Source organism: Maniola jurtina, chromosome 20, assembly GCF_905333055.1.
Source record: "Maniola jurtina chromosome 20, ilManJurt1.1, whole genome shotgun sequence".
Lineage (NCBI taxonomy): Eukaryota > Metazoa > Arthropoda > Insecta > Lepidoptera > Nymphalidae > Maniola > Maniola jurtina.
Genome location: NC_060048.1, coordinates 10,359,318 through 10,383,648, shown reverse-complemented (window position 1 = coordinate 10,383,648; position 24,331 = coordinate 10,359,318). Strand labels below are relative to the sequence as shown.

Sequence of the window (24,331 nt, the reverse complement as noted above, 5' to 3'; positions counted from 1 at the left end):
GTCATGATGAGATGTTACCTCCGGATTCGTGAAGTGACCTGATGGTATACCTCGGATGTCACTATTGGAACTCGGAGACGAATAAAGCTAGCTGTTTCGAGTTCGGGCTCATTTTCTTAGTCATGATGAGATCTTACCTCCGGATTTGTGGAGTGACCTGATGGTATACCTCGGAAGTCACTATTGGAACTTACAAAACAAGCTCAAACTCATAACATCTAACTCTACTCGACTCGAAAGTCCAATAGTGGCTTTTGAAGTATACCTTCAGAGCACTCCAACAAGTTTCAAGGTATAATCTCGTCATACCTAACAAAACGAGCCCAAACTCGAAACACCTAGTTCTATTCGTCTCCGAGTTCCAATAGTGACTTCCGAGGTATACCATCAGGTCACTCCACAAATCCGGAGGTAAGATCTCATCATGACTAAGAAAATGAGCCCAAACTCGAAACACCTAGCTCTATTCGTCTCCGAGTTCCAATAGTGACTTCCGAGGTATACCATCAGGTCACTCCACAAATCCGGAGGTAAGATCTCATCATGACTAAGAAAATGAGCCCAAACTCGAAACACCTAGCTCTATTCGTCTCCGAGTTCCAATAGTGACTTCCGAGGTATACCATCAGGTCACTCCACAAATCCGGAGGTAAGATCTCATCATGACTAATAAAATGAGCCCAAACTCGAAACACCTAGCTCTATTCGTCTCCGAGTTCCAAAAGTGACTTTCGAGGTATACCATCAGGTCACTCCACAAATCCGGAGGTAAGATCTCATCATGACTAAGAAAATGAGCCCAAACTCGAAACACCTAGCTCTATTCGTCTCCGAGTTCCAATAGTGACTTTCGAGGTATACCATCAGGACACTCCACAAATCCGGAGGTAAGATCTCATCATGACTAAGAAAATGAGCCCAAACTCGAAACACCTAGCTCTATTCGTCTCCGAGTTCCAATAGTGACTTCCGAGGTATACCATCAGGTCACTCCACAAATCCGGAGGTAAGATCTCTTCATGACTAAGAAAATGAGCCCAAACTCGAAACACCTAGCTCTATTCGTCTCCGAGTTCCAATAGTGACTTCCGATGATACCATCAGGTCACTCCACAAATCCGGAGGTAAGATCTCGTCATGACTAAGAAAATGAGTCCAAACTCGAAACACCTAGCTCTATTCGTCTTCGAGTTCCAATAGTGACTTCCAAAGTATACCATCAGGTCACTCCACAAATCCGGAGGTAAGATCTCATCATGACTAAGAAAATGAGCCCAAACTCGAAACACCTAGCTCTATTCGTCTCCGAGTTCCAATAGTGACTTCCGAGGTATACCATCAGGTCACTCCACAAATCCGGAGGTAAGATCTCATCATGACTAATAAAATGAGCCCAAACTCGAAACACCTAGCTCTATTCGTCTCCGAGTTCCAATAGTGACTTTCGAGGTATACCATCAGGTCACTCCACAAATCCGGAGGTAAGATCTCATCATGACTAAGAAAATGAGCCCAAACTCGAAACACCTAGCTCTATTCGTCTCCGAGTTCCAATAGTGACTTCCGAGGTATACCATCAGGTCACTCCACAAATCCGGAGGTAAGATCTCATCATGACTAAGAAAATGAACCCAAACTCGAAACACCTAGCTCTATTCGTCTCCGAGTTCCAATAGTGACTTCCGAGGTGTACCATCAGGTCACTCCACAAATCCGGAGGTAAGATCTCTTCATGACTAAGAAAATGAGCCCAAACTCGAAACACCTAGCTCTATTCGTCTCCGAGTTCCAATAGTGACTTCCGAGGTACACCATCAGGTCACTCCACAAATCCGGAGGTAAGATCTCATCATGACTAAGAAAATGAGCCCAAACTCGAAACACCTAGCTCTATTCGTCTCCGAGTTCCAATAGTGACTTTCGAGGTATACCATCAGGTCACTCCACAAATCCGGAGGTAAGATCTCATCATGACTAAGAAAATGAGCCCAAACTCGAAACACCTAGCTCTATTCGTCTCCGAGTTCCAATAGTGACTTCCGAGGTATACCATCAGGTCACTCCACAAATCCGGAGGTAAGATCTCATCATGACTAAGAAAATGAGCCCAAACTCGAAACACCTAGCTCTATTCGTCTCCGAGTTCCAATAGTGACTTCCGAGGTATACCATCAGGTCACTCCACAAATCCGGAGGTAAGATCTCATCATGACTAAGAAAATGAGCCCAAACTCGAAACACCTAGCTCTATTCGTCTCTGAGTTCCAGTAGTAGGTTCCAAAGTATGCAATTTCATCAAGTCGGGAGGTAATGTAATGCTATCCTTCTCAGATTATTTTAGTCATAGTAGGAGCTCATAATTTCATAAGCATGGAAATGTTGTTCATTGCCAAGAAGTCATGGTGAAATATTTCATCATCAGACCCTTAGTCTGTAGGCACTGTTCTACTTACTGTATTATTGTCAAGATACATATTTAAAAAAAAAACTGTTAAAAAAAAATAGATGACCAAATATAAAATAAAATAAAAATATCAAAGTATCAAAATCAAGTCGATTCATTCATTTTGACGCAGCTGTGTGCGTGTGGGCAGTGTACTTATGTAGTAGTGCAATTTTGATACCTATTCATTTTGCAAAGACGTCCTTAAAGCAAACGCCTCGATAAAAGATGGCGGCCTCAAAATAGCTGTTCTATTTGACAATCATGGTAAAAGTAACTCGAACATTACTTTCGTTCGTAAAAGATCTGAGTTACTCTCAAGTCTCAAGTCATGCTTAAAAAATACTCAAAAGATAAAAGCATGTTACTATATACCTATAGGATTAGTACTTTCTTTTGACGGTCGTTGTCTTTTTCAAGGCCAAAGCTACAATTATGAGCCAGCTCTGATTAATTACCAAGAAAACGCCAATACAAAGACTTGAAAAAGAATTTTCCAAAGTATAAGCAGTAAAATAACAAGCGCCGTGAAATAAAAGCTGCCCGGCAATAACTCAGCATTTTCTCAGTTACATAATGAAACGGAGCGAGCAATTAGCATATAAAAGAAAATCCGATAATAATGGATACGTTTCAGGAATATTAAACTGAAGCTGGCGACCAAATCGCACTCTCATTAATTAAGTTTTATTCAAATTTCATCTAGGGATTTTGATGATCTTTTGAAGACTTTTCTACCGTCGCTCGCTATAAACTATGTACAGATTTCATACCACTCTAGATTATAAATTATAATATTACTAGAGGATGCCCGCGACTTCGTTCGCGTGGAATTAGGTTTCCAAAGATTCCGTGGGAACTGTTTGATTTTCCGGGATAAAAAGTAGCCTATGTCAATTACATGGACGCAAACTACCATGGTACCAAATTTCATACAAATCGGTCAAACGGATGGATCTTTAGGAATCCCGTGGGAATCCCTTGATTTTCCGCGATAAAAAGTAGCCTATGTGCTAATCCAGGATATTATCTATCTCCATTCCAAATTTCAGCCAAATCCATTGTGTAGTTTTTGCGTGAAGGAGTAACAAACATACAAATACCCACACACTCACACACACACACATACACACATGCACAAACTTTCGCCTTTATAATATTAGTGTGAGTCTGAAGTGTGATAATATTAGTCTTCATTTCTACTCGTTCTGACTACTTCTGAGAGCAGACTCTTGCTTCGTAATGAACCAGCGATGGGTTGTTAATGACGATGATAATAATATTCTTCATCTTTATAGTTTGGATGTAGAGAGAAATCTCCGAAACGAACGATCCAATTCTGAAATTCTTTCATTGATAGATGATAGACATACGTTATCCCAGAGTGCGATAGGCTAGGTATAAATTATTATATGCGAACGAAGTTTTTGAATGATCTGTATCATCTGTATGGTGCTTGGTTTTTCGAGGCTGTCACTACTTCTTTGACCACTAGGCACTCCTTGTTCTGCTTGTTTCAATATAGGTATTTCCATCTATCAATAACAGAGTGAACAAAACGTAGAACAAAAGCAACAGTTTGAGTAGACAAGATAATTGCTCTGTTGAACTTTCCAGTTTGTTTGTAAGTATAAGACAGCTTGAAGGCAACTATTTTAGTTTAGCGTCACGCTCCAGCGGGCTGTATACAGGGTGTTTATTGTTTATCTGCTAAATTATTCATGAATATTTAATGAATAACTTACCGACTTGTCTTAGAGCGATAGTGAATTATGAACTTTTTGATTCGACTAAAATTGAATCGGCGATTTAATTTATTTAAAGCGGGAATTGCAATAAAACACACAACCACAGTAATGTCTGATTTATTCCATACTATGCATGGACTCTTCCGTGCTAAGGCTGTAGAGTTAGCAAAACAATTACGCCCAAAAGGAGCACCAGGTGCGATACATTTTAGCATAAACTATGTGATATAATTTCATACTTTGTATATTATAATTCTTTCAACTGTGCACAACCAGGACACAAATATTATGAATACGAAAGTCTGTCTATCTGTCTGTACCCTTTTTGCAGCCCAGCCGAATAACCAATTTTGACGAAATTTAACTTAGCCGTTCGAGAATAGTATAGAATATATTTTATTCAAATAACTTTTAGGTACAATTGCTTCTAGATTGTCAAAAGAATCACCACAGGATACGAGAGTAAGATAACATGAGCGCTTTACCAAATAGCTTGCATTCCAAAAACGTACATATCACATAAGCTATCTGTTATACAGAAAAATCAAAGAGTTAAGTAAATAAATGATAAATAAATAAATGATAAATAAATAAAAGATTATTGAGCTCACAGGACAATACAAGAAAACAAAATACAAAAGATGTTAAAACTACAAAATTACAACTAAACTTAAAACTACGAGCTAGAAAATACAAAGAGCAGAAACGATTTCGTGGGTGAGCTAAAGGGGCTACTGCCTCAGTATAATGCTGCAGAAATTAAATAGGTATGAAATAAATGTTCCAACAATGACGCTACACTGCACTCTTCAACGCGACAATCTCAAGTTCCTACGAAGGAGTTCACGTGATAAACCTAAGTTTATATAGTTATATAATATAGTTCCTAATCTTTAAAGATTAGGAACATCCTGTGTGTATAATGATATCCTGTCTTAAACATACACTTAAACGAAATTACCTATTTCGTGGAAATGATTTGTTGAATACATATTTGAAACAAGAAATTGTTTTAGATACTAGATACCAAATGTAACATATTTGTACTTAAAGTAATTTTTTTGAGCTAAGTAAGTACTAGAAATTATTGTGTTGAAATTTTCATCGAAGTATCGTCGAGGTAAATTACCAAGAAGTTATAAACAAGCGCGAAGGTTAATTGAAAATTACCTATTTTATCAACCGATTTTCTACTAAAAGAATTAATGTTGTTTTAACACTCTTGCTTAGATGTCTTGTGATCTTCTTATTTAAAAAAAAAAACTGTTTTTGTATCAAGCGGATGAACAAACAAATACTTCTATTTCTTTGAAGCCGTCGTTCTTCAGGGTCAGGGTTCCAGCATGATAGTCCACCACGCTCGCGCTGGCCAAGTGCGAATTGGCAGAGATTATCATGATCAACCCATTTCCGCCCCACTACTGAGTACGAGTCTCCTCTCAGACTGAGAAGAGTTTAGGGATTGGGTCTGCCACGCTGGCCCAATGCGGATTGGCAGACTTCACACACCTTTGAGAACATGGAGAACTCTCTCAGGCATGCAGGTTTCCTCACGATGTTTTCCTTCACCGTTAAAGCAAGTGATATTTAATTGCTTAAAGCGCACATAACTTAAAAGTTAGTGCGTGCCCGGGTTCGAACCCCCGACCTCCGATTAGGAGGCGGACGTTCTAACCACTAGGCTATCACAGCTTATGGCAGAGTACTATTAATTTATTAATGTATGCGATAAACAATATAACTACTTGTGAATATTATCATAATTTTGTGCTTACATTTGCATTCCGTAATAGATACATGTCCCACTTAATCTAACTAAATCTATACATCGATGCTACTCGTATACTAATCTAATACTAAATACTAATCAATACTAAAAAATACTTATAAATAATGAGAATGTGTATCTATCTGTCTGTGTGTTACCTTATCACAACCTATCATAGACTTACCTACTTTATCTCTCTGTCTTTATAATCTCAGTTGCCACTAGACTTTTAAAAAAACATCTAGTTAACTAAAAACCACTGACCTTGAGTCAAAATCAAATCATTTATTCAAATCGTTCGTCCCTTTCAGCGGTGTTGTCTTATAATATGACAGAGGCCTCAAGTTCAACTTTTGGAGAATTTATTACTTTTGAACTGGCTCAAGCTTCGGCCTTGGCTAGTCATTACCCTACCGGCCAAGCCGTGTCGCCAAGCGATTTAACGTTCCAGTACGATGCCGCGTAGAAACCGATGGGGGGTTTTAATAAAACTGACATAATATCCCGTCCAAGTTAACCCATTTCCATCTTAGACTGCATCATCACTTACCGCCAGATGAGATTGCAGTCAATGGTTGTCTTCTAATGGAATTAAAAACAATCTCATTTACTTTTAGTTAAATTTAATTTAAAAGTTCCGTTGTTAAAAATCCAATTAACGCAACGAAAATAATGTCAATTCACAACGAGAGACGGACAAGCTCTCCGAAATTGTAGAGTGGTGCGAAATTACATTTTAATTTTATTTTAATTAACGGAATCGTATGCAATTGGAAAGTCGTATTTTTTGTTATTGAAAAGAATTTACTAGTTGAGTAGAAGGACCTAACTCAGCGAGTTGTGAAGCTGAAGTGAAAAACCGCTAGAAACTGGGGTCCCAAGGTGCTGAAATGGAGACTTCGTACTGGAAAGTGCAGCGTAAGAAAACCAGACACTAGGTGGACAGGACGTCAAACAAGTCTCAGGGAGCCGCTGAATTCAGGCGGTGACGTGTGCCTTGGCGTGTGAATTATATAATACCTATTATGTCAACAATATTATAATATTTTATTTAAATAAAATAGCGAGCAACCGAGCAGGCGGGTCACCTGGTGTTAAGTGATTACCGCCGCCCATGGACATTTGCAGCACCAAAGGTACTGCTGATGTGTTGCCGGCCTTCCAGTAATTTGTTGGTCTGCCTCTTGAATAACCCCATGTTGTAACCCAGTGGAAACACCGCCGATGGGAGTTGATTCCACAGTTTGCATGTGCGTGGAAAAAAAGGATCTGGCACAACGGGTGGTAGAGATTCACCAAGGACCCAGGTGGTGAGGGTAATATGGAGAACTCTCAGACATGCAGGTTCCCATACGATATTATCTTTATCGTTAAAATAAGTGATAATAACTTCGATACTCAGAGATGCAGTTTGTCCGGGGTCCAGCGAGATTCCCCGTACCTATCGCTCGGAAGCCCTTCTCAAGGGGGCAATGACAATTACGTACACGTACCAAGTAAATAATTTAATTACTTAATTGATTAAAATTGCAATAAAAAATCTACAACTATCATTTAAGTAAGTTAGCAACCGCAAAAGCACTTCGAAATGAGATAATATCTACGTATAAATATTTCTTTAGTAGCTTTTCTAAACACTCATTTTCCTTAGAATAGAAAGTCCTGACCCAGTTACAGTCCGGGAAATGTAAAGAAAAATAATATTATAGTACCTACCCAGGCTATTCAAAAGATTTGTGCACAGTATAAATCCGGAGAGGCATTTGACCGATATTTTTTGCTACAGACCCTTAACCTAAAAACTTATTTTAAACCATTGCACCGAATAATGAACGAATCGCTACACAATGTTTTATTAACACTTATGAATATTTTATTGTTTACCTACTGCAAATTCTGCTATCTAAATTATTTTATTTACTTAATTTAACTCTCATTTATTTATTATCTCATACTAATTAGCCATATTTAATAAAAATGTTTACAAAAATAAAATAACAGAAGCAACAGAAAAATAAAATAACAGAAAACTAAAGTGACGGGGGAAAAAACATTAATTAAATTATTACTTAATTATTTGCAATAACAAATATAGGTACTTACCTATTACATATTGAAATATTGAGACACTTTCGATGAACAAATTAGGCTGAAATGGTAGTCCCCAAGTTTTAAAAATTAGTCTACGAACTATGGAATAAAAAACCTATTTATTTTATGGTATGGGTACGAAAATAATTAGTATAAGTAGGTATTTTCTTTGTTTTCACATAGATATTATTATCACAAAATATCTTCCCAACTCATTCAATACTATTTACCTACTATTATATTTACCTAATTAGATATCTACTGCTATTTAATACTTTAGTGAAGTATGTACTATGTATTAGCTAATTAAGGTACTTTGCTTAAGTAGGTACTCGAAACAACTACTTAATATCAGTGATTACGCCTGTGCAATTAATTATACTATTCTGTTATGTATTATCTACAAGGTAAGATAAATTCTGACAAATCTTTGTAAAAAAAGTGGAAAATATCGCCAAATTAAATTATTTTCACAAGACATTAGTCTCTTCATGAACACTCGCTCATGTACCCTAAACAGAAATAAATAAATAATTGATTGATTGATTGAAAAGTTCTTTCTTAGCGGACGTCAAAGGGGGGTATTTAGGTATTTAGTTAAGAAAGCCAATAGACGAGGGTCCCAAGGTGCTCGCATTGGAAGGCACAGCATTAGAAGAACTAGTACTCCACTAGGTGGACAGGACATTAAACGAGTCGTAGCGAGTGTGGCGGGGAGTCTACTGGCATGTGGAAGTCCCCACAAGAGACCTATGTCCAGCAATGGACATCCATAGGTTGACGATGATGAGGCCATGTCTATGACTACCAAACATAAAAATAACAGAGATGTGTCAGAATTTGCATAAAATACGAAAATCCCTGCAGATCTTCTGAGAAAACAGGGAACTTGGAAGGCAAATAATTTCCCTAAATAAACAAAATTTCTCTCCCGCCCCACAAAAAGGTATTAAAGCAAACACCGAGTACAATGGAATCGTTATGTGGCATCAAAATGGAAAAATATTTTTCGGAGTTTTGAAGAGAAATCGAGTTATTCGATTCGTTTTCGTTCGTAAAAGCACCGACAGTCTGGCAGCGATTCCATCGATAAGATATATACTAGATTAAACGAGTTTTATTAATACAAATGGATTTTAAAAAGAATATTAGTTATATGACTTTTTTTTCTCTCTAGTCTGGCTTGGTAATCAGTGTAAAGCCAATGTCAAGTTTGTAGTTATTTACAAGTTGGGAAAACTATATGTATAAGTATGGACTTCGTCTGTGCCGGCGCCCGCCGACATACACGCGGCGCCCCTTTAGAGCGCTTCCCAGTCAGTTCCACCACCAATAAACACCAGCAGAACACAAAAACCAGCCACTTCTAACAAAAAAACACTCCAAAAAGGCACCGCACGCGCGCCATCAAACTTGATACTTTTATGACTTAGCTGTTAGAATAAAAATATTTTTGTTCAAATAAACTTTTACAAGTATTTTTGAATAGTGACCACTGGTTTGGAATGCCATTATTGAATTAAATAAGAGCCAACACTGGGATCACCTGATGCGTGGAGTTTCTGGAAGTGAAAGTTTTCATGCCTCCAAGATCCTTTATATATAAGCTCATAGCGGCCCTTTTTCTGAACCGTATGTCAAATGTTTAATGTATTTTCTGACCGTAATCGAACCAAAACTTCGTGCTGGTAAGCTCCGCCGCGTTAGAGAGGTTCACAAAAGTTATCTCAAGAAAGGACAAAAATAATATTCCAAAGTCGAAAAGAGAAATCATCAAAACTGAATTCGTTTGACTTCAGAAGCGTAACAATAACACAAAACTTTTGTGCCATTTTTGATGAACGCACAAAAATGTTTTCCCGTCCTATTAAAGTCCATCAATTATTTTGTATCAAAAAGTGACGAAGACATTTTCCTTGAGGGGGAGAGACTATGGTGAAGGTTTTCTTCTGCCAATATGCTGGGCCATTGGGTCAAATTTATATTGAAGTGCGTAAATTTTTATTGAGATACTTGCTACTAGCTATTGCTGGTAACTTTGTACGCGTAGTTTTTTTACTGTCTTTTGAAGATATAGTAGGTAAGACATTTTTTTTATTTATTAAAATCCATTTATCAATTACTCATGCCCGTGACTTCGTCCGCAGATTTAGATTTTTGTAAATCCCGTGAGAGTTATTTGATTTTTCGGGATAAAAAGTACCTATGTCACTCTTTCAATCAAAAAATACGTCGATGCGTTACTTCGTTGCGGTGTGGTTATAGGACAACCCAATAAACAAACACAATATACAGGGTTGTAAAAATTATAGATTTTGAGCGTAGCGTAATCGTAAGTCTATGGATTTGATTAAGCCATTAAAAGGTAATGAACAGATAAGAACACAGTTGCAATTTTCACATTTATGATACTAAAATATTTTTTCAAACTCATAGAAATTCCAGAACTTTTTGTATTTTGACGAAAACACCAAATTTTTGGACTTTTAGCTTTATATTTTATGCAAACGAAAAGTTACAAAGCCGCACCTAAAATTTGTTTTTTTTTTTTACTTAGAAAGAATTTCAATTTCGTTTTAAAATGCTTTACAAGATGGTTGAATTTTTAATGACGTATTTTAATTTTCAAGATGTCTTCAATAAAAACAACAAGGCGCCCTTATTGCTATAGCAAACTCTTACAGGCAACCTTTGCTGTACGGATTTAGTTACCAGAGCATGGGATGGTGAACAAAGTATAATTAATAAGAATAGAGATAAGATAAAGATAAAGCATAAAGGTAATATTATACATACTAGGTACAAAGAAAAAAATATATAATTTTTAACCCCCGACCCAAAAAGAGGGGTGTTATAAGTTTGACGTGTGTATCTGTATATCGTCTGTGGCACCGTAGCACTCAAACGAATGAATGAACCGATTTTGGTTTAGTTTTTTTTTTTGTTTTAAAAGTGGCTTGATCGAGAGTGTTCTTAGCTGTAATCCAAGAAAATCTATTCAGCCGTTGGAAATTATCAGCGCTTTATTTCTAGTTTTCTTATTAGACCGGGTAGGTATTACTATCCGCCCAATTGGTATCCGGCCAATTCTAATAAAACTTTACTAATTAGATTAAACTTATACGGCCAACACATACTTACTTTTTATTTTTAGAGGTTTTAGAGTCGAGGGTTTTTAAATTTTTAATTTAATTTTTGATGTCGTTGTTTCAGATGAAATGGCGAGTGGCTGGCGGGATGGGCATACCGTTCGCCGCTGCTGTGTTCTGCATGCTGCCCCTCTTCACATCGTCCAATGGAGACATACGTGAGCACCAAGTTTTATGCCTCTCTACGTCTTATTTCTGATTGCTGAAGCTCATAATCCCTCCCATTGGGGTAATCGTGCGGTGGGCACCCAGATCGTTTTAACTTGACTAGAGTATGAGTTCGATAGTAAAAATGATAAGGTGCTGAAATCTTTCAGATTTTTACTGTGGTTACATCTTATCACTATAGTGTAGAATGTAGATAGATAGATAGAAAACTTTATTGCACACAAGACATGAAATAATCAAGACAAAACAAAGAAACTAAAAACTAAAAACAATCGTATGCAAAGGTGGCCTTATTGCTTAGAACAATCTCCACCAGGCAACCTTTACCACAGCTTGAGAAAACTTGAAAGTGTGCAGACATTGATTTTAAGCTTTCGTTTAAAGACGTAATTGTTAGTAATGTAAGTTTAAAAAAATGCTATGTAGGTAGTTGTAAAAAAAATTAAAAAATCACTAGCAAACATTAATGATCTTACATCAATTTAAAATCCATAGGGCATCACGGGACGTCGCGAGCGCGCGGTTGGCGAGGCAATGCCCCGCCCGCCGACGTGACAGCCAACAACTCCGTCAGCAACGTGACAGCGCAGCTCGGCGGGACGGCTTACTTGCACTGTCTCGTCGGACACTTGAGCGAAAGAGGCGTAAGTACCATTTCATCATCATCATCATCATCAGCCTGTGGACATCTACTATTGGACATAGGCTTTCCCTAAAGAGCGCCACCAAGTACCATTTATTGAGACATAATACACAACTCCGTCAGCAACGTGACAGCGCAGCTCGGCGGGACGGCTTACTTGCACTGTCTCGTTGGACACTTGAGCGAAAGAGGCGTAAGTACCATTTCATCATCATCAGCCTGTGGATATCCACTGTTGGACATAGGCTTTCCCTGAAGAGCGCCACCAAGTATCGTTTATTGAGACATAATACACAACTCTGTCAGCAACGTGACAACGCAGCTCGGCGGGACGGCTTACTTGCACTGTCTCGTCGGACACTTAAGCGATAGAGGCGTAAGTACCATTTCATCATCATCATCATCATCAACCTGTGGACGTCCACTGTTGGACATAGGCTTTCCCTAAAGAGCGCCACCGAGTACCATTTATTGAGACATAATACACAACTCCGTCAGCAACGTGACAGCGCAGCTCGGCGGGACGGCTTACTTGCACTGTCTCGTCGGACACTTGAGCGAAAGAGGCGTAAGTACCAGATCCTGAATCGATGATATGTCAAATATTAGGCTATGGTGGAAACCATAGAAAAATAGGGCTATAATAGGGCTACCTACCTTGGCGCCTGGCAGTGACGTCGACGCCGCGATGTTTTGTTTGAAGTTCCCTAACCTTCGTGAACCACGTGATACGTAAGTCGTGATATGATAGTACAGCTTGGCGGGACGGCTTACTTACACTGTCTCGTCGGACACTCGAGCGAAAGAGGCGTAAGTACCATTTATAAAGATTTCATAAGCAAAGCATACATTCATACTGAAAACGTGGTTGTTGTCGTCCGAACCGATAGATGTCCACTTAAGTATAGTTAAAGTCCCTAACAAGGATCTCCAAAGAACACCGTCTTGTACCGCGTACGTTCTGCAGCTAAAGATCGTCACAATGAAAAACTCAGATATGCAACAGCGCACTTCGGTAGCTCATCGACACAGATATAAATACATTAATTATATCGCTCCGTAAGCTTGAACACCTGCCGAAAGCGTAAGTACCTGTCTCCTTTTTCAAGCTGTTTATGACAAAGAAAAACTTTTATTAGAACAGCAAAAGTGTTCCAAACTACGCGACGAAATATGCCGAAACAAAGCTCAAGTCTTAGTAATAAACGCACGAAAAAAACAAAAAGTTATATCGAAATGTGTACTTATCGCAAAAATCTAAGAAAATCCTTTGACTTCAAGAGAAAATAGCTAATTACGAACTTCGCTGATCGTAATCTCACGCCGTCGCAATGCAGATTGTAGGAGTCACAACAGTCTTTGTTAAAGGGAACGTATGCTATATTGTGTTTGGTATTAACTAGGGCGACCAGGTGATTTGAGTTTCTAGGATTTTCCTATAAATTATTACTCGAGAAAGACTCGAGAACAAAATATCTAAAAGGGTATCTATCCGAACTACATACGCAGGCGGGATAAAAGACTGTTCAAGGAAAGGTAATCACACTAATATTATAAAGGCGAAAGTTTGTATGTGTGTGTGTGTGTGTGTGTATGTTTGTTACTCCTTCACGCAAAAACTACTGGACGGATTGGGCTAAAATTTAGAATGGAGATAGATTATACCCTGGATTAGCACATAGGCTACTTTTTATCCCGGAAAATCAAAGAGTTCCCACGGGAATTTTAAAAAACCTACATCCACGCGAACGAAGTCGCGGGTATCAGCTAGTTCGTTGTATAAAAATTTACTCAGTTTCACAAAGGTATTGTTAGTTTTTGGCTGACTATTTGGATGAATAGCTTGCTATAGTATTTCCAAGCCAACCAGCAGCTTATACGTCTAGTGAGACTGCGTACTTAAATTGGAGCAGAATTTATCTGATGGTAAGCGATAATTTAGTCGCCTATACGTATAATTAACTGTCATTCAACGTTTTAGAGGCAATATTCAAATAGAGCATAGAGCGTGAACAACAAAGTTTTTTATTATTAGATAAAACATAACTGTCCCTATAAAATATACCAAATATATTTTCATTATAGGTATTAGAGCAATGTGGAACTAATTTTGCACTATTTGCATCACCATATGACTCAAGAAGCACTATTGACACAGCTCGGGAAAGTTGTAAGCAGTCCAGACTGACTGCATCAAACTGGGACTACCATAGTGCACTACAATATTCATTTCATTGTCATACATGAACTGCTCAAGCGGTAGACGCCAACTGCAAGGACAGTGGGCAATGGCTACTTGAGCGGTCAGTATACGTTGTTTAGCGCTCATTGTCATAAACAGACCACTCGAGCACAGCTGTTTGAGCGATTGACACTGACTGCAATAACAGTTACCTACTGCCCGAAATGTTTGTTTATGGCAGCTCTAAGACGCCGTTATAAATTTCAATTGCAAATATGATAATTATCCTATAAAAATATACAGTATCGTAACCCTAGTTCTATAGCAGCGTGGAACTAATTTTGTCTTGTACATATTGCAGCAAGTGACGTGAATTAGGAAGCGAATTGTAAATCCTGAGCTCTGAAACGTCTATGTAATTACTATGTTTTGTCTAAGATAATTTTCTAGGAAATAATGTCCTAGAAAATAATGCAATAACGAAACCCTTGTACTGGAGCAGCGTGGAATTAATATCGTCCTGTTTATTTCGCAGCAAGTGTCCTGGATTAGAACCGGGATTGGTAGATCCTGAGCTCTGAAAAGTCTATGTAATTATTTTTTATTTTTTTGTATATATTTTGTATATATGTTTTGTATATATTTTCTAGGAAATAATGTCCTAGAAAATTATTCAGTACAGTAACTCTTGTACTAGAGCAACGTGGAACTAATATCGTCCTGTTTATTTCGCAGCAAGTGTCCTGGATTAGAACCGGGATTGGTAGATCCTGAGCTCTGAAAAGTCTATGCAATCATTTAGATGTTTTGTATATATTTTCTAGGAAATAATGTCCTAGAAAATTATTCAGTACAGTAACTCTTGTACTAGAGCAACGTGGAACTAATATCGTCCTGTTTATTTCGCAGCAAGTGTCGTGGATTAGGAAGCGGGATTGGCACATCCTGAGCTCGGGGAAGTTCACTTACACGAACGATGAAAGGTTTCAGGTGAGTTGAATTCAAATAATTTGTTTTAGAATAGAATTCGTTTTATTTGTTGATTCAACACACAATAAACAATCACAGAAATTAAGTACATCTTAAAATCTAACTTAACTTAAACTGCGTCTAAAATGTGTCAACAAAAAAAAAGATTCCGACGAATTGAGAACCTCCTCCTTTTTTCGAAGTCGGTTAAAAAGGCTCGAACTATATAACTATATACTATAAATGCAAGGATACAAAATGTATCATCAACGCTGTCATTCTGTCTTTCTTAATATAGGTACATAAAATAATAATTTTAAGAAAAAACATAACAGTTCCTCCATTCTTTACTAACCATATTACGTAATATTATAAATGCGAAAAAGTATTCGTTTTTGCACATAGGCTACTTTTTATCCCATAAGGCCTCATTTACATGAGGCTTTTTTAACGTCCGTTAAAACAGCGTCCAAATAGAAATGTATTCCCAATTAACTGTTCACACGTGAAAAAGCGTTGACGTGTGAACATTATACTTAGGAATACATTTGTTCTATTTGGACGCTTTCTTAACGGACGTTATAAAAGCTCTCGTGTAAATAAGGCCAAAAAGTCCATGATTCCCGTGGGATTTTTTAAACATAATATATCCACGCGGATAAAATATGACGCGAAGTCGCGGACATTATCTAGTATAATATGATTTACGGAGTTTTGTTCGCCTCACTGACCTTCTTCAAAACCTCATCTCATCATTCTCGTTTCATTATTTCCGAGAGGTGTAGCAAAAATAATCAAAAGCAATTTCGTAACTCTGTTGCGGACCCAACATTGTTAGAAATAGATCACGTCCTTCGAGTTTGTAGATTGGATTTGGACCGGTCGATATTATTAATTATACCTAGTCTCGCTTGTTACTTAGAACTTGATCTGGGTTAGCCAATAAGAATATTATCCTTACCTAAATCCACAAATAATAACCAGGCACAAGTACTAAACTGTTTGAGATCTACAAAATATCAAAATTTAATTAAAAAATACAGTAAGTATAATAATTAAAACTAAACAACTTGTTTTAATTACGTTGAAAATGAAAGAGTTTTGAAAATATTTTGCTTTTTAGAAATCAATGTTGAGTTATTATAATGTAGATAGTATTTTATAATCAGCTCGAAAAGACGTTTCATTTGATATTCCATACGATGGGTTGCAATTTTTTTTTTTATAATTCTATACAAAGAAACAAATTTAAGATCATATTTGCTTGCATTTTTTTTTTATTATTTTTTTTTTGTTTTTTTTTATTATTATTCCTCCTAATATTACCGCCGTCCTCATAATATTACGTTGCAAATGAAATTCCTTTTGCAATCTGATCTAATTAAAGCTTGGTTTTTATTTTGCTTATGGCAAGCCCAACTAAAACATAGATCGCACAAACAGTAGTTCCAGCACAAATAGAGAATTTAGTCGGAATTAGTGGGCTAAGTCATCATTAGTTAATTCAGTAGTCATCTAAAATCAGCTGAACGGGTTAACGTTTTCATTAGTGCTTCGAAGCGTGCGGTTTTCGATTCGTGCCCATTCAAGGTTTAGTGTTCGAGTGTCTAATGTCCTGTCTCTGCTGATAATTAATTCTACTCTAGTTTCACTCTGCTGCATGTCGAGTACAACAAAATTGAAGCTTTACTTCTTTAACTGCCTAAGGATGAAATGATAAAAACAACCAACTGACCAACAGAGTTGTTCATATAGGTATGGAATAAATTGCCCAAGGATATTGTTATATCAAGCTCTGTTAACCAGTTCAAGAATAGATTGTACAAACATTTGAAAAACTCGAAGCACTTCTGATATAGACGCATCAGCGAAAGCTGCTTAGTCTATTATAAATAATAATAATAACAAAATAGCATATAAAGATTACTTGTGAACACCGACACACGCAACTCTTGAAGTAAATCACTAAACGGAGTTTTAAATAAGAACATAATTAATTACTTCAGTCAAAACTTGCAACCGTAGCTGAAAAAATTCTATTTCCAACCAAATTTATTTGAATATTAAGATAACTGTCCTAATTTTTTATTTGCTTATGGCAGATTTTTATAGTAGTTCCAGTGCACAAATAGAAAATTTAGTCAGAATTAGTGGGCTGAGTGATCATTAGTTTATTTGATAGTAATCTAAAATCCGTGGGACGGGTTGACGTTTACATTAGTGCTACGAAGCGTTAATTTCGCGGTTTTTGATTCGTGCCCATTCACGGTTTACTGGTGAAGTGTCTAATTTACTGTTTCCAATAATTAGTTTTGTTTTAGTTGTATTTTGTAAGGTTGCTATGGTGCTAGTACCTACTTTTGAACCTTTCCTTTTTTTGTGACTTTCAAAAAGGAGGAGGTCCTAATTCGGAGCGCATTTTCTAAGGTGTCTTAGGAGAAAATTTTAACAATTAACTCACGCAGAAAATAAAAGGGTCGTTATACCACATAGCATATAACAAAACTAACCTAACTAAAACATAAATCGAACAAACAGTACGTAGTTCCAGTGCACAAATAGAGAATTTTGACGGAATTAGTGGGCCGAGTCAGCATTAGTTAATTCGACAGTCATCTAAAATCCGCGGAACGGGTTAACGTTTTCATTAGTGCTCCGAAGCGTTAATTTCGCGGTTTTCGATTCGTGCCCATTCACGGTATAGTGCTGAAGTGTCTAATTTCCCGTATTCGCTAATTAATTTTGCTTTAGTCGGTGTGAGGGTGTATTGCAAGTGCAACATTCATCTATTTCACTACCTATAGTTTTAACTTTACCTTTATTGTATAGTTTGAGGTTGAGGCGCCCAAAGGGAAAACCATCATCATCATCATCATTAGCCTGTGGAAGTCCACAGTTGGACACAGGCCTTCCCTATAGAGCGCCACCACACCCGGTCCTCAGCCTTCCTCATCCAGCCACTTCCCACCAGCCGCTTTAGGTCGTCGGTTACACGCTTGCGTATACACGGTCTCCACTTAAGGATTTTCCGGCTTTTTATCCCGGAAAATTAAAGAGTTTCCACGAGATTCCCAAAAACCCATCCGCTAAACCGATTTGTAAGAAATTTGGTACCAAGGTAGCTTGCGTGCCTGTAATTGACATAGGCAAGTTTTTATCCCAGAAAATAAAAGCTAAGATAAGTGCTTCCCTGTCCACTTTTTCTTTCCTTTTATTTATATTGTTACAACTTTCTGGTACAAATAAATAAATAAATAAAACAGTTCTTCATTATTGAGTTGATATGAGTTCATAATTGAACTAGAGTGTAGTTCAATATATTGTAGGTTTGATATTTCACAATCCGATTAAAATCCAATACTATTAACGATACTGTAGTCTGTAACTATCAGGAGGAGGAGGTGTATTGTTATCAGGAAGGCTGACTGATCGTAAATAACACGCAAATCTGATACGCACAATGTATCAGGTTCAATCAATCTTAACAGACAAATTACATCCGATTACATGTGTACTATGCATTTCAATTGGGAAGATCGTCGGCAAGCTTCAAACTCCTCACTATATAACCCCAGCAATAACAACCAAACCAAAAATCACATTAAACGCCGATTTCACCAACGTAAAATAAGTCTTATCTGAGAATATATTTGATACTATAGGATGCCCGCAACTTCGTCCGCGTGAAAAAAAAAATCCCGTGGGAACTGTTTGATTTTCCGGGATAAAAAGTTGCCTATGTCAATTACAGGGACGTAAGCTACCAAATTTCATACAAATCGGTTAAGCGGATAGGTCTTTAGGAATCCCGTGGGAACTCTTTGATTTTCCCCGGGATAAAAGCTGACCTTGTACCAAATTTCGTCACAATCGGTTAAACTGTTGGGCCGTGAAAAGGTGCAGACAGACAGACAGACACACTTTCGCATTTATAATATTAGTATGGATGAGATAATAAACAAATGAGAGATTTATATCCGTACTTGTCACATACAGACACACAGAACCCACCGACCCCAGAGATGTCAAACTCACGCCAGAGATTTTCTGTTCTATTTCGTTTATTAAAGTGTGCCGAGGAAAACATGGTTGACTGACTTTCTGTGGGTAAACCAGGATGGAATTTTCGAGATCTCTTCGAACAATAATATCCCGTTCAGCACGACCCATCCAGTGAAATGAATTGCGAAGTGTAGGTCGATGTATTTATTACTAGATAACTAAAAAATCGGCCCAGTAGTTTAGGCGCTACGGTGGAACACATAGAATCTGGATACAAACATACATACATATTTACATATATACATATTACATACATACATAGACTACTAAAATCATAACCCTTCCTTTCGGCTTTGCCGTAGTCGGGTAAAAAAAGGAGTGTACTAATTTTTTCAGGGTTCATGTATGTGTGTATGTGAGTGTCTTTATTCCATTATAACTTCTAAATGCCTGAATATATTTGGATTTATTGGGTGTCGTTAGAATCCTTACATACTCCCAAGTGACACTGGCTATAATTTTTTTGAAAAAATTTAAATATGGCTGCATTTTTACTTTTTAGCCCATTTTTAATTTTTTTTTTATTAAGTATCTAAGACTTGTTTTATCCTTCGTTTGCCCAGTATCTTGCCTGCAAAATTAGTTAAAGCAGATCATATTTTTGATTGTGAAACCAAAAGTCTTTATTTAATGTTATTTCAGGTACTCCATGGGGAGGGTTCGGAGGACTGGACTCTGCAAATCAAGTTCGTTCAGAAGAGAGACAACGGTACCTACGAATGTCAGGTATATACTTAGATACTACTAGATACTTATTCATTTTGTAGAAGAACCAGAGTAACCGACACATCTCAACGAGTTACGAAGATGAAATAGCAATGGGCAGGGCTCATAGTACGTCGAGTGGTTTTGGAATATTTGTGATGGTGCGTGGTACCATATAGCTTTTAGTTCCTTGTAAATGATAATGAAGATATTATTTTATTTGAGTTACCTTATATGTAGGTAGAAACCTACATACGTAGTTGATTTTCCATTACCATGTTCCAGTATCACTTAATATTATGGAACACTTTTCTACTATAATAGCTGGTAGCTAGTAATTGATTAGAGTGCAGTTTGCACAGAAGTGCAGCAATTAATGGTTATAGGTACTATATACAAACAGAGTAACATTAGACTATGAAATTTAAATAACCTCTAGGCTGCCGACCTTTAATTAAAAAGCCACTTAAAGTCAGAGTCAAAATCATTTATTCAAAGTAGGTACAATTGCACTCCTTTTGATGGTCGAAATTGTTTTTGTACGATACAGTGGTGATAATTAATTACGTAACTTAAAATTAAAGCTACGAGGGTTCCAATCGCGTCCAAGTCTGCAAAAAAAAATAAGTTTAAAGCCAAAAAATGTGGGAATATCCAAAAACCTTCTAAAAAATAACTTTGGTCCTACATAGCATTATTTTTTTTTAAACATCAGTTTATGAAAATATCCACGTTTTTTGTCGATAGCTCAAAAAAAATTTTTTGCGGTTAACGGCTTTTTAGTAAAAGGATGGTAGTAAGAGATGCTTGTTAACTTTTTATTCGACGGAAAAGTAGGTAAGTACTTATATTGCAATCTCATCTGATTGTAAGTGAAGTGGGTGGAAGTACACTAACCTGATTACTGTCACTGGGCGATACTTACGGTTTGCCGACCTACATATTATATCTCATCATATGTATGAATACTACATATATATATTAATATAATATGTATATAGTGTTCCATGCTACCTAGGTCATCAACATAAAAAGAAAAGTCCTGATTCACTGACTGACTGACTGACTTATCTATCAAAGCAGAGCTCAAACCCCTTGCACTGGATTGATCGGATTGTGGCATACATGATACAGATAGCTATATTATGACATATAGTAGGCATCCGCTATCAAAGGATTTTTTAAACATCTACCAAGGAGATAAAATAACTTTTGTACTTTCTATGAAGGTCTGTAAGTTTTGAAGTTATAATATCTCTATGAAATGAGGTTAATTTATTTCGTATAATCATGAACCACTTATGATTAAGTCAAGACTCTACCACCGGTTCGGAATGGAGATTCTATTAAGAAGAGCCTATAGCCAGAATATTAGTTATTAAAAAAAGCCGGCCAAGTGCGAGTCAGACTCGCGCACTGCGGGTTCCGTACTCGGGAATTTTTCCAACAGTTTTGCACGATAAATCAAAGACATAAATCATAAAAATATATAAAAATCTGTTTTAGAATGTACAGGTTCTCTTTCATATGATACCCCACTTGGTATAGTTATCTAACTTTGAAAATTGAAACAGGTTTTTTTTTTAATGATTTAACTTTGCGGTATTTATTCCTGTACTTGTGCTAATATACCTACCTACCTTTCATGATTCTAGATCAACGGGAAGTACCCTATAGGTTTCTTGACAGACAGACAGACAGACAACGGAAGTGATTCTATAAGGGTTCCGTTTTTCCTTTTGAGTTACGAAATCCTAAAAAACAAATAGTACAAATATGTAATGAAATATGCAGTAAGTCAAGTAACTATTACACTACCTTGTGGGCTACTGAAAATCTGAATTTATCAGAATATGCAATAAAGAGGATGAAAAGAGGATGAGAGAAACATCTAAAATGCTGATCCATTGCAAACAAGGGTGTTGCAAAAGTTCACTGCAATAACATTTCCTGTGAACTTAAATTCTGGAAAATTCGTTTCCTAATTTTGGAAGAGCTTTTAATACATTTAAATTAAATAAATCTCTTGTCTTCTTACCTCCCTAATATTATAATAATACGTAAGCAAAGGAATTCCTTGAAAATGGTCGCTAAAAAGGGGTTTTTACATTCATGCAATTTAAATTGCAAATGTTAGAGTGCTCTCGGGAAAGGCGGCACTGTTTGAGATAAAACTATTCTAAGTACAGTGGATAGGTATACCTATTTACTAGAGAGAAATTTGAATCACACTATCACACTAATATTATAAAGGAGAAAGTTTGTATGTGTGTGTGTGTGTGTGTGTGTGTGTGTGTTTGTTACTCCTTCACGCAAAAACTACTGGACGGATTGGGCTGAAATTTAGAATGGAGATAGATTATACCCTGGATTAGCACATAGGCTACTTTTTATCCCGGAAAATCAAAGAGTTCCCACGGGAACTTTAAAAAACCTACATTCACGCGAACGAAGTCGCGGGCATCAGCTAGTAAATTAAGACTTCATTACATTCATCATCATCATTATCAGCCGATAGACCTCCGCTGCTGGGCATAGGTCCTCTTGTAGGGGCTTTCACACGCCACGGTCTTGCGCCGCCTGAATCCAGCGGCTCCCTGCGACTCGGTTGATGTCATCTGTCCATCTAATGGGGGACTCTTCCAACGCTGGCAATTTGAATACCCGGCTGAGTTTGTTGTGGGCTCTTCTCAGACTTGGGCGCGTTTGGAACCCTCGTAGCTTTAGTTTTAAGTTTACGTAATTAATTATACCCACTATAATATCATCTTTCAAATCTAAAAAATCGGACAAACAAAAGGTATACCTATACATTAGTACCTATTTTGAATAAATGATGTTTTTTTGCTGCATTTTCCGTGCAAGTTCGCTATTCTAGCAACTTGGGACCCTAACTGCTGTAATAATGAAACTTTCATCACCATCATCATCTTCTCAACCCTTCGCCGGCTCATTACTGAGAACGGGTCTTACACAAGAACGAGAAACGTTAAGGCTATACGTCCACCACGCTGACCAAGTGCAGATCAGCAGACTTTACGCACCTTTGAGAACATTATGGAGACCTGTCAGGGGTGCAGGTTTCCTCGCGATATTTTCCTTCACAGTAAAACAAGTTATATTAAATTAACTAAAATGAACCCTTGATCCCCGAACAGGAAGCCGCAGTTTTACTAGTATATAGTAGTTTTACTAGTTATAGTAAATGCATTATCTTCATGATCATGACCAACCCATTGCCGGCCCACTGCTGAGCACGGGTCCCTTCTCAGAGTGAGAAGGATGTAGGCCATAGTCTGCCAAGCTGGCCCTATGCGGATTGGCAGACTTTACTAACGTTGAGAACATGGAGAACTTTCAGGCATGCAGGTTTCCTCATGATGTTTTCCTTCACCGTCAAAGCAAGCGATATTAATTTGCTTAAAACGCACATAACTGAAAAATTAGAGGTGCATGCCCGGCATAGAATCCCCGACTTCCGATTACGAGCCGGACGTTCTAACCACTAACCTATCACAGCTTAGTAAATTAGTTAGTACCTAATTAATTTTATTTACGTAAGGTTAATTTTGTTCAACATGCATAATTTAGTTCGTTGGCATAAACATGTAACATGCTCATTTAAAACTAATTACAATTTCGCAATTAGATGATAGTCAAATAAAAGCTCCCGTAGGATTAAAAACATGCAATTAAGTGTAAAAGGCACTATAGAAAATGACAAAGGAGCTATTATTACTACGCAACGATTAAATTTAATGTAAAAGGGGTTGGTATTTTAATTCATAAAACCTCCCTGACGAAGCAATTTTAAATACCTTACTTGTAGATACATAATGGCAAACAAGTTCCGGATTCAATACAAAACTCAAAAATTCAAAATATTTTTATTCAATTAAACTTTTACAAGTGCTTTTGAATCGTCAAAATAATATACCACTGGTCCGGAATGATGTTCCTACCGAGAAGAACCAGCAAGAAACTCGGCAGTTGCTCTTTTCAAGTATTCAATTCCAATATCAATAACCGGAGTTTCGCAAAGTTTTTCGTGAAAAGTATAGGTACCTACAACTCAATACCTTGCACTTATAAGTAAAACGCAAAGTATTTACAGCATAGTATATAAAGAGACAGATGTAAAACATAGGTACACTTATTTACCTACACCTGAACAGATATTAAAAAATACCCGTAGTATAGAGTGATAGCTTTTATTATAATCGTTCCTACCTATGGTTATGGACCTACTATTAGGTACCTACCTAAACTTCTTATGTCCTAGCGTGCCTACCTGCTATAATTATTTTGTCTAATGCTATGTCTATGGTAGTAACAAACTTCGCTATTCTGAGCTCAGTACTTAAAATGAAAGATGCTACTGCTGTATGACGCGATTTTGTCTA

General features: G+C 37.2%; 1 protein-coding gene across 3 annotated transcripts in view; it reads left to right on the top strand.

Annotated features, from left to right (window-relative positions):
* Window positions 1-24,331, top strand: part of LOC123875801 (hemicentin-2-like) — a 357,222-nt gene that overhangs the window by 304,847 nt on the left and 28,044 nt on the right. For 2 of the 3 annotated variants that reach the window (XM_045921841.1, XM_045921843.1), the window contains exons 2-5: window positions 11,264-11,357; window positions 11,863-12,011; window positions 15,102-15,182; window positions 19,866-19,949. In XM_045921841.1, the coding sequence (XP_045777797.1) occupies window positions 11,264-11,357; window positions 11,863-12,011; window positions 15,102-15,182; window positions 19,866-19,949 (408 nt within the window). Of the gene's footprint in view, window positions 1-3,269; window positions 3,281-11,263; window positions 11,358-11,862; window positions 12,012-15,101; window positions 15,183-19,865; window positions 19,950-24,331 lie in introns of those variants that run through there. The other variant, XM_045921842.1, reaches the window with a different exon arrangement.